Source organism: Hippopotamus amphibius, chromosome 13 (genome assembly GCF_030028045.1).
Source record: "Hippopotamus amphibius kiboko isolate mHipAmp2 chromosome 13, mHipAmp2.hap2, whole genome shotgun sequence".
NCBI classification, from domain to species: Eukaryota; Metazoa; Chordata; class Mammalia; order Artiodactyla; family Hippopotamidae; genus Hippopotamus; species Hippopotamus amphibius.
The window spans coordinates 47,874,946-47,887,545 of record NC_080198.1 but is presented as its reverse complement, the minus strand read 5'-3'; the positions used below and the strand labels follow the sequence as shown (position 1 = coordinate 47,887,545).

Here is a 12,600-nt window from a genome sequence, read left to right as displayed (position 1 = left end):
ATAATCTCTCTCCTTGAAGGTTCCATCTTTTTTCCACGCAACTTGTGGGATCTTAGTTCCCCGACCAGGGATTGAACATGGGCCCCGGCAGTGAAAGCAGAGTTCTAACCCCTGGACCACCAGGGAACTCCCGAAGGTTCCATCCTTCAGATTCCCACTTGTAATGTACATTATTGGCTGAACTTAGGCACATGGCCCACTCCTGGCTGAAAGAGTCTGCAAAAAGCTAATTTAAAAAAAAAAATCCTTTAATTGTAATGTATCGCAGTGTAATACATATATACAGGAAAGTATCATGTATTCCGTATACAATTTTCTGAATTTTCACAAACTGAACACAACTTTGTAATCAGCACCCAAAATCAAGAAGCAGAAATTACCAGTACCCCAGAAGCCCTTGCGCTTCCTTCTGCCCTCTTCACTTTACCCTCCACCCCCAGGGTAACCATTATCCTGACTTCTAACACTATAGATTAATTTTGCCTGTCTCTGACTTTACGTAAATAGAATCAAAAGTGGATAGTCTTTTGTGTCTGACTTCTTTTGCTTAATACTCTGTGAGATTCATCTGTATTCTTGCTTGTGGCTGTAAATCTTTAATTCTCATTGCTGTCTGGTATTCCATTAGTGAGCAGACGACAGTTGATTTATCCTGTCTGTTATTTATAGGCATCAACAGTGGTTTCAGGTTTGGCACTATTTTGAACAGTGCTGCTATAAACTTTCCAGTATATATCTTTTGCTGAACATATTTATACATTTGCATTGGGTATATACTTCGTAGTGAAATTGCTGGTCCAGAGAGTGTGTGTGTGTTTAGTTTTAGTAAATATTGGTAGTTTTCCAAAATGGATTGCTCTGCATCCTCACCAATACTTGGAATTTTCCATAGTTTTAATTTTAGTCATCCTGGTGGATATGTGGTAGTATCTTATTATGGTTTAATTTGTATTTGAGAAGGTGAATGTTTTAACCTGGCTGTATTGTTACCTTGCGCGAAACTGGCATCTGGTGGAAAGGAAGAAGGGAGGATTAGATATCAGGTGATAGACAGTGTTGATTGTTTAGCTCAAGCCAGTCATGGTGCTAAGTGCTTCACCTGTGTTACTGTAGTATTCCTCACAAGTGCCCTGCGAGGTGAGTACTGTTGTTTTCTCCAATTTACTTATGAAGAAGCAAAGGCACAGAAGGGCTGTGTAACTTGCCCAAGGTCATATTGCCCGTTAAAGGTGGAAAGAAGACTTGAGCCCAAGAAGCCTGGTTGCAGAGCCTGTGCTCTTAGCTCTTAGCCTGTGCATTGTATAACCAGAAGAGTCTGCCTCTTAAGTTTGTATAAGACATTCTTATTTGTATAAGTTTGTCTTTTGTTTTGTTTTAGTCTTTCTCTGATGATAATGATAATTGCTAATATTTATTGAAGATTTGCTACATTGTAAGCAATTTGCGTGTACATATTAACTCATTCACTCCTTGTGGCATCCTTATGACGTGGGTGGTATTATTACCATCATTTTTTTTTTCTGTCATCCCCATTTTAGAGAGGGGGAAACAAGACTAGAGAGGTTAAGTAGCTTGGTCGGTGTCATGAACATCGTGGTGGAGCCAGGGCTGAAATTTAGGCAGCCTTACTTGGCAGCCCACAGGCTGAGTCATGACACGCAAACACCTTCCTCCCAAGCAGAGTAGATGTGACAGTTACTCAGCTTATGAGCTTCTGCAGATACATGTCTTTGACATTGTGCATTAGCTCCTGGCTCACCCTAAAATAACAACTATTTCTAGTGTTACTCAAATTTGCGTCACTTGTTTGTGCTAAGGCAGTTTACAAGGAGGTTGTCTGTAAGAGCTGAAAAGCACTTTTTGCGTGGGTCAGAAGTAGATGGTAATGGAATAACAGTAAAGTGGTTCTTCAAGTATTTGAGCATGAGGGTCCCTCTCTCCCTTAAGACTTTCTCCACCCCATCCCAGTATAAAGGTAAAACTGGCACGTTATGAAAAAAAAAAATTGGAAAGTACAGGAAAATGGAAAAATGAAAGTAAAAATCACCTAAAATCTTACCATTCAGACCCACTCACTGTTAACTTTTGGTGTTTGTCCTTTAACGACCTGCTTCTATGGGTGTTTGTGTAAACATACGTACATATCCAAAAGTATATGTAACTCTATCAAAATGAGTTCACAGTGTATGTGTTATTTTATGACCTGAGTTTTCCTATTTAATAGTATGTCCTGCACTCGCTTACATACACCGTAGTTTATATAATGTGTCCTCTAGTGGTGAGCATTTGACTTGTTACCAGTTTTTACTGGTTAGAAGGCCCTGTGATAAATCTCTGTGCATGTGAAGGGGGTGAGCCCCTCTTACTCTTATTAAATCTCTAGCATCTATGAGTGAAGTATTCCTGGTCTGATTTTTTTATTGTATGTTGAAGAGAATCTTTTTGTTTTCCTGTAGTCTTTGCCTACATATGACCTCAGTCTCCCCTGAGCATCTCATTCCTGGCATCTTTGAGATCTTGCAGTGACCCTGTTGCACTGAGAATGAGTTTCTAGGAAACACCTTTAAGTACAGACTTCTGTCACGTTAACAAAATAATGCAGCTTACAATAATGCAAGTTATTGAATTATATTATTTTCCATTGCTGTTGTTCAAAATAATGCATTATTATTAATACTAATATTCTAATTAAGAGAAGAGCTCATGCTTATCACTGTTTCTAACATCAGACTTACTGATCTGGGCAGAGGGACTCTAGCTCAGACTTTTTAACAGTCCTCCAAGATTTTTTAATGCTTATTTTTATTGCCAGTAGACAGAGTGGTAAGTAGAGCAGAGTTGGGTATCACTAGTCAGCTCTGCCTGGCATTCTCTTATTGAGCAAAATGGGTTCACTACATATTACCCTGTGCCTGAGAAGAGTGATGAGGAACCTGCACCTCCAGGCAGACTCCAGACTCAGCCACACACTCCACAGCACATGCCCACATTTTAGGCCCTGGGTGTGTACTGGTGGTATAGATGGCCACTGCCTCCAAGGATCTTATAGTTTAGTGGACAGATCTCATAGCACACCTGTGAGGTCACCTGGGAAAGTATGGCTTCCTTCTTTTTTACATATGTGCAGACTGAAGGGAAGTGACTTAGTGAAGGTTATTCTGCTGTTTGGCCACTCACCTGGGCTCTATACCCCAGTCCTCTGACTCCAGGTCCAGCGCCTTTGCAGAAGTAACCAGATGTCTCATTTTTCAGAAGACAGTGTATTGTGTAAAATGTCAGGAATATACATTAAATGTATTAGCTTTTAATAGATTATTGCTGGTGGTTAGGGAATAATAGAAATCTAAATGTTCATTTTAACCCACGTGTTCTGTTGCATTTTGGTTGCAGTCAGGTGACACGCAGTCTTTTGCACAGAAGCTCCAACTCCGGGTGCCTTCCGTGGAGTCTTTGTTTTGGAGTCCAATAAAGGAGTCTCTATTCCGATCTTCCTCTAAAGAGTCTTTGGTGCGAACGTCTTCTAGAGAGTCCCTGAATCGACTTGACCAGGACTTCTCTGCTGCCACCTTTGATCCCCCCTCTGATATGGAGAGTGAGACTGAAGACTCCCTAGGGAATTTAGACAGTCTCAGCAAAGAACAGTTGATCCAGTGGTTGCGAAGAATGGAACGGAGGTTGAATGGCTACAAAGGAAAATGTGCCGAGGTAGGAGCGTGGCTTTTTTGCTGGTATGAAAAATTTTCTCCCCTAATCTCTAATTCATATGACTGTCTGGCCTTTATGCCTGTCTTTGGCTAAACTGTCAGTTCCCTAGCTACGCTGGATACTGATGGTGGGTAGTCTGTAGCAGTATTTAGTTAGAGACCTTCAGTGGTACTACTGAGGCTCTTTGACAAGACTCTTGGTATAATTTTGGAGCAGGTTTTTTTGCCTGTAGCCTTCTGGTTCTCACATTCTATGCCCCTCCCTCCAAGGTTGCTTGGACACCCAGCTCAGAGTGCATCGTCTTTCCTCCTCATGTCCCTTCCCTTGTTCATCTTCTAAGTGTTGTGGCTCCAAAATGACCTCTTCTGCCAACCAGATTCCATTATTTCTGACCCCAGTTATGTTTTAGGTGGTCTGATTTTCTGACACATTTGGTGCAGTCTCATTGTACCTACATTTAATATTTATTTATTTTGTTTCTGGCTGCGTTGGGTCTTAGTTGCAGCACGCGGGATCTTTTGTTGCAGTGCGCAGGCTCTTCATTGTGGCACATGGGCTTAGTTGCCCCGTGGCATGTGGGATCTTACTTGCCCAACTAGGGACCAAACCCACGTCCCCTAAACTGGAAGGTGGATTCTTAACCACTGGACCACCAGCGAAATCCCCATTTTATTTTTTAGAAATACATTTCCTGTGTTATTTAGTTTCAATTGCATATGCATCTAATTAGGTTGAATTGTCTATAAAAAGATTCCTTTGATTTATTTTCTGACTTTCATAATAAGATGTTTTGGCAGAGTTTAGAATAAATTGCATTTATGTAGGAATGACTGATGTTATTAGTGACTTTTTCTTTATTTTAGCTTGTTACAGCTTATCAGACTCTTCAGAGAGAGAAGAAAAAGCTACAAGTAAGTGATTTGTTGGCTGTTACATTGATGTATAATTTTAAAAAAAGAAAGGATTTTATAATAAAGATAATTCTAACTCACTTTTAATAATTCTTCATATGACCAGAGTTTTTAAGCTGTTTTACCATTGGGGATTTTGATAAAGAGAATGAGTGAGAAATCTCAGATATTTTACCTCTGGTAGGGATGGGCTTCCTAGAGTTTTGGATCCCTACACTGTGTAAGAGGTTTGGTTTAAGGCATGTTTGTCTCTTTCTGGCATCTTTCCTGGTGAGTCAGTCTGCAGGCTGCATCTTTGTTTTAGTGGTCAAGAGACGTACAACTTTGAAGCTTTCCCTTCTACTTTTTAAATCTCTATTTCTTACTATCAGGGTCCAAAACCAAGCATCCTCTCTATTTCCTAAGGCTGCTGCTTATGAAGCCTTTGGTTAAGTGTGTGGAGAGAAGCAGCTATTATAGCGCCTCTGGTGACCCATCTCCACCCCTGTGTCATCCTGTTCATGACTGGAAATTTCCCAGCAGGCGTCTCAGGTGATAATTCACATGTCAGAGCTAAGGGGAAATAGCCACTGCAGTGCACATGGTACTGTGTTATTTATAAAATGCAGATAGTCTTTTTTTTTTTTTTTTTTACAATTAAAGTCATTTAAAACAGTTTAGCATCTTGTCCCATTTAAAGACACTAATTGTATAACCAGAAAGTTATTTGTTTGGTGAGTTTTGGTAAAGTTGATTTCCCTGTGTACATTATTTTAAAATATCTAATCTGCCATAAATATTAGTCTCCTTTGAGTACAACATTAAGTTTTCTGGTTTTGGTCTGGAATATAATCAATTGAGAATGGTAATACCAGTGATGTATTGCTGATTCATTGTTCTAATTGTCCATATCAAGTGTGAAAATTATTTTCTTACAAATAAAGTTTTTAGTTTAATATTTTCTTAAACATGTGGTCTATAGAAATGGGGGTAGTTCTGATTTAATCCACTGTGCTATTAATATTTCATAAATTCATTCTCAAAAGGTTTTGTTCCTAAGTTCTGTGTGTACCTTGCTGATGTTTCTATGAATTGTTTATGGGTTTTTATTCCCAGATGTACATAATTCTACCACTAGGTGGCAGTAGGCAGTTTTGGTTGCATAGTTGCAAAAGTAAAGGGTGTTGGAGATAAAATTCAGTGATTTGTGATCTTTTAAACTTGCTTTTCACTACTATGTCATGTGGTTGTTTGAACCAGCTTCTTTTTCCTTTTAAATTAAAGGGTATATTAAGTCAGAGTCAGGATAAAGCACTTCGGAGGATTGGAGAGTTAAGAGAGGTAAGTTGTGACTAGTACTTTGAGAATAGTAACTAAGTCTCTCATATTTATCAGAACTGTTGTATGTATTGGGATAGTTTCACATCTACTACATTAGTTACAGTGAAAATTAACCAGTCCAACCTACGAGACCAGGAATCAGTTCTTACAGTTTTTATTTATGTGGTTTCCCTGAGATATGTTGGTGGAATTGCAGGCAGACCTAGTTTTATTTCAGTTCACTTTATTATGCTTCAGAGATCCTGACTTTACAGATTGAAAGGTTTGTGGCATCCTTGCATTGTCAAATGATGGTTAGTATCTTTTAGCCATAAAATATTTTTAAAATTAAGGTATGTACATTTTTTAGAAAGCAGAATGCTTTTGGCACACTTAATAGACTATAGTGTAAACATAACTTTTATACGTACTGGGAAACCAAAAAAATCTGTGTGACTTGCTTTATTGCAATACTCAGTTTATTGTGTTGGTCTGGAACTGAATCCACAGTATCTCCAAGGTGTGCCTCTGATGACCTAGGAATGTGTTATTTAGCAATAGGGTATCATTTGCCTGCAACTTTGAAGGCTAACCTGTCCCTTCTATTAGGTATTTCAGGCTTCTTTTTGTTTTTCCTAACCAACAATCTTTTTTGGTGAAGTAAAATGAAAATTCTGTTCATTGTAATTTGGGGGGGGGGGTATAATTTTTACAGTGAGGTATCAGAGCCAGGTAACAAACTCTTGCAGCTGTAGTCTGGGTAGGGATAGAGGTGGTGAGAAATGGTCAGATTTGCTATCTACTTTGAGGGTTTCCTGACAATTGGACGTGGGGGAAAAGAGAGGAGTCAAAACTGACCCCAGGAATTTGGGCTTGAGTGACAGTGAATGGTGGCATCATTTGCTGAGATAGGGAATAGAGAGAGAAAATTCAGGGTTCTATTTTTGCCTGGCCTCAGAGTTTGGAAGTAGTGTCACAAGGAAGAAGAATTAGATTTGTTCTTAGTGACCCCGAGGGTCTAATCAGAACTTCCTGAAAGTGGACAGTAGCCCCAGGTACTAGAGTCTAGTTCTGGAGCTGGTGTGGTCCCTGTCACAGTGGGGTTGGACAGGTGGCTAGCCAGCCTGTGGGCTGTAATCTGGATGTAAGTTGAGAGTTCTTAAGTTCCTTTGTAACTGTGTCTTTATTGTTTATGGAGTACTTATTGGTTGAATAGTCTAACATAGCAGGAGGAGGGAGAAGGGGACATGCTTAAAAGATGTTTCCAGGGAATTCCCTGCTGGTCCAGTGGTTAGGATTCAGCCTCTCACTGCCATGGTCTGGGTTCAGTTCCAGGTTGGGGAACTGAGATCCTGCAAGTCGAGTGGTGAGGCAAAAAAACCACGATGTTTGTGTTGTATCCAAGGACTTCTTAACCTAAGATGAGGAGATGAAAACATTCAAAACCTGAAAATCATAATATGGGTTGAGAAATTTTTGTGGGCTGGTACGGATGCCATGGAACAGATAAGAGTCTGGTATGGTAGAATGTAGAAAAATTATTTAGAAGAAATGAATTTTAAAGAAAGGACTGCATTTCTATTAAGGAGAAGTACAGCTGTTGTATACAAAAGAATTGCCCTGTGCAGAGTCAGGTGGGGGGACAGTGCTTTCCAGACTTTTGGGTTTCAGAAACTGAGAAATTACCTTCCAGTTCCTTCCAGAAATGGGGGAAAAGAGACTTGTCATAGGGCTACTTTTTTTTTTTTTTTTAAGATTTATTTTATTATTTATTTATTAATTTTACTTTTGACCGTGTTGGGTCTTCATTGCTGCGCCCGGGCTTTCTCTAGTTGTGGTGAGAGGGGGCCACTCTTCATTGCAGTGTGTGAGTTTCTCATTGCAGTGGCTTCTCTTGTTGCAGAGCATGGGCTCTAGGCTCGCGGCCTTCAGTAGTAGCAGCACACAGGCTCAGTAGTTGTGGCTCTCGGGCTCTAGCACACAGGCTCAGTAGTTGCGGTGCATGGGCTTAGTTGCTCCACGGCATGTGGGATCTTCCTGGACCAGGGATTGAACCCGTGTCCCCTGCACTGCCAGGTGGATTCTTAACTACTGCACCACCAGGGAGGTCCCAGGGCTACTTTTATTTTTTCAGGTGAGGACATTGAGGAACTAGATTCTTTTATTGTCATTATTTCATGCAAGAACTTTTTTTTAATAATAAAAATAATTAGGAAGGACATAGTCTTAGAATAAAGTATAGTTGTTGAGATGAACGAAATTTAGATCTAAGGAAAACATGTCTTGATCTGATGACCAGCATTTGGAGACGCCTGCTGCTGGGGGAGGTCAAGCCAGGAGTCTGTAGTAAGAGGAGCAGTAAGTGTGCTGAGATCTTGGGGCCATGTGGGTGTGGGGGAGAGCAGAGGACAGTTAGTGCCTCAGTGTTTTGAGAGTTAGTAAACTTGAAACAATTCAAGAAGAGGGCGTTGCTTATAAGTCCTTGAAAATACTGTTTGAGGAAAGTTTTCTAGCAAATGTGTGAGGGGTGGATTAAATCAGAGGAAGACTTGAGGTAAGAATTCTCTCTAGAAGGCTACGGAAAGAAATTAATCATCAAAATTATTAGAGATTGGGATTATGGTTATGAATGTGGAAGAAGGACCTAAACATTGTAGAGAAAGTAATGAAAGCATTTGGTTATATGCAGAGGTCAACAAAAGATAAGTAAAATGTGATTTTGAATATTTTAACTTAGAGAATTACAAAAATAGGAATCCCAGAAAAATACAGTGGTTTTGATGGGATATCCACTATGTTCCAGGTGTTAATCGCTGACATTCTAATAGAGCAAGTGTAAGGGAGAAGCCCTGAGGACACAGAACTGAGTTTAGGAGGGTGTTTGCCGATAGAATCAGTGAAGGGCACAGTGGAAGCTCTAAGAGACAGGAATATGGGTAGGAGCCCTGAAGCTGCAGAAAGCAGGTACCTCACTTGAGGAGGTAATTATTAGTGACTGGTATAGTGGAGAGGTAAAGACCATAGGATTTGGTTAGGAAGGCTCATTAATGACTAAGGAAGGCAGCATTTTAAGTAATGCCAGGAAGTTGGAATTTCACTGTTCGGTGGTCAACTAGGTCAACCTTTTCATTTGAGGAAGCTTCTGGTTTTGACTATTGGTCACTGTCATGCATTGGGAGGAGGAAGTCTCTTATCTATTTAGTATATAACAATTCAGTTTTAGATCAGGTGAATATAAGATGGCACAAGCAGTAAGATGTCTTAAAGTAGGATAAAATCACCTTTGTCTTAAGTAGCTAATTTTTGAAATCCTCTCTACATAGTTGTCAATTTAGCGTGATCACAGCTCTCTCTTGGGTCTTCATACTCTTTAAGGAACAAAATTATTTGTTGGGGTAAATACTGATGTTTTAAATGCTGATTATTCTCTATTGTTGCTGATACCTTAAGAGTAGTGCAGATCTGGATTGATCAGTTTTTAAACTTTGAAAACTTCAAGTTTGTATTTTTTGTTTTATACTGGAAACTACTTATAAATCCTTTATGTTTTAGGAGCTCCAAATGGACCAGCAAGCAAAAAAACATCTCCAAGAGGAATTTGATGCATCTTTAGAGGAAAAAGATCAGTATATCAGTGTTCTCCAGACCCAGGTAAAAAAAAAAGAAAAGGTGTTGAATTTTTGGATAAAGAAAAATAAAGGGGTTTTGATGGCATAGCTAATAGATGCCATATGTTTAAAAAATTGCCTGTTTTTAAAACTCTTTGGTTTTCCTCAATTTTAAGGATAATTTTTGATTGATTGTATCTTCTGGCTAAGATACTGAAAATAGCAAATATCAAAATCAGCTGCATTGGGAGTAAATTTTTAAGTTTGATCCCCCCCAGCCCCATTATACTCTGTTTCTTCTCTGTTTCGAAGAAAGTACTACTGCCAGAGTTTCCCTTGGTTTTTATCTAATGATGGACTTTTTTTTAAGGTTTCTTTGCTGAAACAACGGTTACGAAATGGCCCAATGATTGCTGATTTACCAAAACCGCTCGCTCAGATGGAACCAGAGGCTGAAGACGTCGCTAAAGAGAACACAGATGGTGATGCAGAGCCAGTGGGTAAGCTTCAGCTTGTCAGAAGGTTAAGTTAAAAACTAGAGGAGGATGGTGAGAGATTCTAGGGCAGGAACTAATAGACATGGACTGAGGTAGAAGTAAAGTGCCCCTGACCCTGACATTTCCAGAAAGATTCAACTGAGTCAATTTTCAACATCTTATTGGCTTAATTAGATGATTCATGAATCAGGTGGCACCCTACTAGCAGATAGAAAAGAGCTCCTAGGAACTGTACAAAATGAAAGACTTTCATAGGCAGAAGAGAGTGGGGCAAGGAAGTTACAGTAGCAAAAAGTGGATTGGTTGTGACAAGGTCCCTTTCCTTTAGGGGATTCAGGGGTCTGTCAGGCATGTGACTTCTCTAGTGTTGACCAGGTGATTCCTGATGGACTGGTCTAACTCCATTTCTGGGAGAGGCTGAAACTATAATTAAGTCTCAGTTTGGTGATGTGGAGCTTAGCCTCCATTTTGGACCTGTTTTTAACAGATGCAAGAGTTTTGAGGTCTTCTTGGGCTCTTTGTTGTTATTCAGGAGAAAGTTTTGATATTTTTTTGGCTCCTTGTTGTTATTCAGGAGAAAGTAAGCAGTTGTTTTCAAACTTGAAAGTCTGTGAGTAGCACCACATTTTCATTGTAATTGAAATTCATTATAGTATACTCTTTTATTGATAGCAGCAGCTAGGTTTCATATAAAAGGTCAGGTCTGCTCGAGATTTAGCAGTATGTTCTTTGTGATGATTTGGCTCTGTTAGTTTTTAAGTAATATTGCTTACATATTGCTACATGCAAAGATGCCAGTATTTGCCCTATTATTTGCTTTGTGATTGTAAAAGAAGGCATAGTTAAATTTTGTTTTAAAATCCAGTTATAGCCCTCCCTATTCTTTGAGGCTTTGCAGTACCTATTTAGTAAAATTCCCACTTTTTATTTACTAGCTTTCTCGCAGAGAGATTTATGATAAACTTTTGGTCTGTCCAGTGCCAGAGTAAGGTGCTGAGCAGCCATCTGTCTGAGCAGCCAACCTGTAAGGGCTCCTGAAATGCCCCTGGGCTACGTTATAAATGTAAGGAGACGGAGAAAGCTGTACTTGCCAGAACTCCTCTCTGGATATGAGATTAGAGTGCTTTGGAAGGAATACTTTATTGATTCCTTTGGGATTGGCACTAAGAGACGGGAGGCACTTTTAAATAGCAAAAGTTGGTCATCAAATTGTTGTTGAAGGAGGGTGGATTCAGTTAATGCTAGTTAACGCTTGAGTGTCGTGTGCCATTTGGGTTGGGGTTGAACCACAGAAGAGGTGAACGTGCTTCTCAGCTTCTTTAGGTGCAGATCACACACGTAGCGGCAGAGTAGAGGTTTGGGAGGGCGCCCCTCTCTTCTCTGTCTGGCTCAGAGTGTAGCAGCGTGTTGGGATGAGAGTACACTCCTTTGCACTTACAGAGTATCTGTTCCCAGGGGGCCCTTAGGTTCCTCACTGACTGCCCCTGCTCATGCTGCTTTGTTAATAGTGGGAGATGGAGCCTCTGCGAAGACACTGGAAATACTTCAGCAGAGAGTTAAGCGTCAAGAGAATCTACTGCAGCGCTGTAAGGAAACCATTCGGTCCCATAAGGAACAGTGTACACTGTTAGCCAGTGAAAAAGAAGCCCTGCAAGAACAACTAGATGAAAGACTTCAAGAACTAGAAAAGATGAAGGTAAAAGAGCAAATGAGTGGTTGAACGTAGCCCCGTGACGCCAGATCCAGCGGCCCCAGCGTGGCCTGCGCCTCCTCTGGAAAGCCTTCCGCCTTCCTCCGTAGACAGCGTGGAGAGGGCCCGAGTGCCCTGGGCTTGCATAGCATTTATCATCCTTTTGACACGTCCTGTGTTCTCTTCTCCTACTAGACTTGTAGGAGTATTCAAACTAGAGAAAATGTTTAGAGTTCTTATGTGAGGAGAAGCTTTATTAGAGATGGAAATGAATTTTTAAAATTTTTTTAGGAGCTTCATATGGCTGAGAAGACTAAACTTATCACTCAGTTGCGTGATGCAAAGAACTTAATTGAACAGCTTGAACAAGATAAGGTAAAACAACAAAACTTATGATACTAAAATTTGTCAAGGGACCCCCCCAGTTCATTTTTGGAAGCAATTGGAAGCATTCAGACTTCTGCTTTCCAAAATTATTACAGCTGCTTCCATGAAAAATCTTTTTGTTTTAATTTCTAGATTTATATAACTATTAGCATTAGTATTGTATCATGTGAAGCTGAATCTGTGATTTCTTGATCCCAGTCAGCATTTTGATTTATAGATTAGAATACTGTTGTGAAAGAAATTTGTTTATAGAACATAACTACTTTTTAGAGAAAAGTTAAATTATTTATAGTTAAGGCATTACTAAATGTGAATGATATAAGTATTGTCTTTCAAATATAACGGAAACAGATTAATCTCACAGATAAATTGCCTAAAAAAGTAAAGAAGTGGTAATGTATATGTTAGCATGAACAGAAATTTCTGCGAATAAACTGTAGAATGTATAGGTGAGATTGGCAGTTTAGAGTTGGAACTGCAGCTTTAGCTATGGCAGCAAAGAC

The 12,600-nt window shown here is 39.7% G+C and overlaps 1 protein-coding gene across 5 annotated transcripts in view; it reads left to right on the top strand.

The window, feature by feature from the left end:
• The window catches only part of GOLGA4 (golgin A4), a 99,493-nt gene that overhangs the window by 35,439 nt on the left and 51,454 nt on the right, over positions 1 to 12,600 (top strand). For 4 of the 5 annotated variants that reach the window (XM_057706916.1, XM_057706915.1, XM_057706912.1 and 1 more), the window contains 7 exons: positions 3,391 to 3,705; positions 4,569 to 4,616; positions 5,880 to 5,936; positions 9,468 to 9,566; positions 9,894 to 10,023; positions 11,529 to 11,716; positions 12,002 to 12,085. In XM_057706916.1, coding sequence (XP_057562899.1) covers positions 3,391 to 3,705; positions 4,569 to 4,616; positions 5,880 to 5,936; positions 9,468 to 9,566; positions 9,894 to 10,023; positions 11,529 to 11,716; positions 12,002 to 12,085 — 921 coding nt within the window. The remainder of the gene's footprint in view (positions 1 to 3,390; positions 3,706 to 4,568; positions 4,617 to 5,879; positions 5,937 to 9,467; positions 9,567 to 9,893; positions 10,024 to 11,528; positions 11,717 to 12,001; positions 12,086 to 12,600) is intronic. The other variant, XM_057706914.1, reaches the window with a different exon arrangement.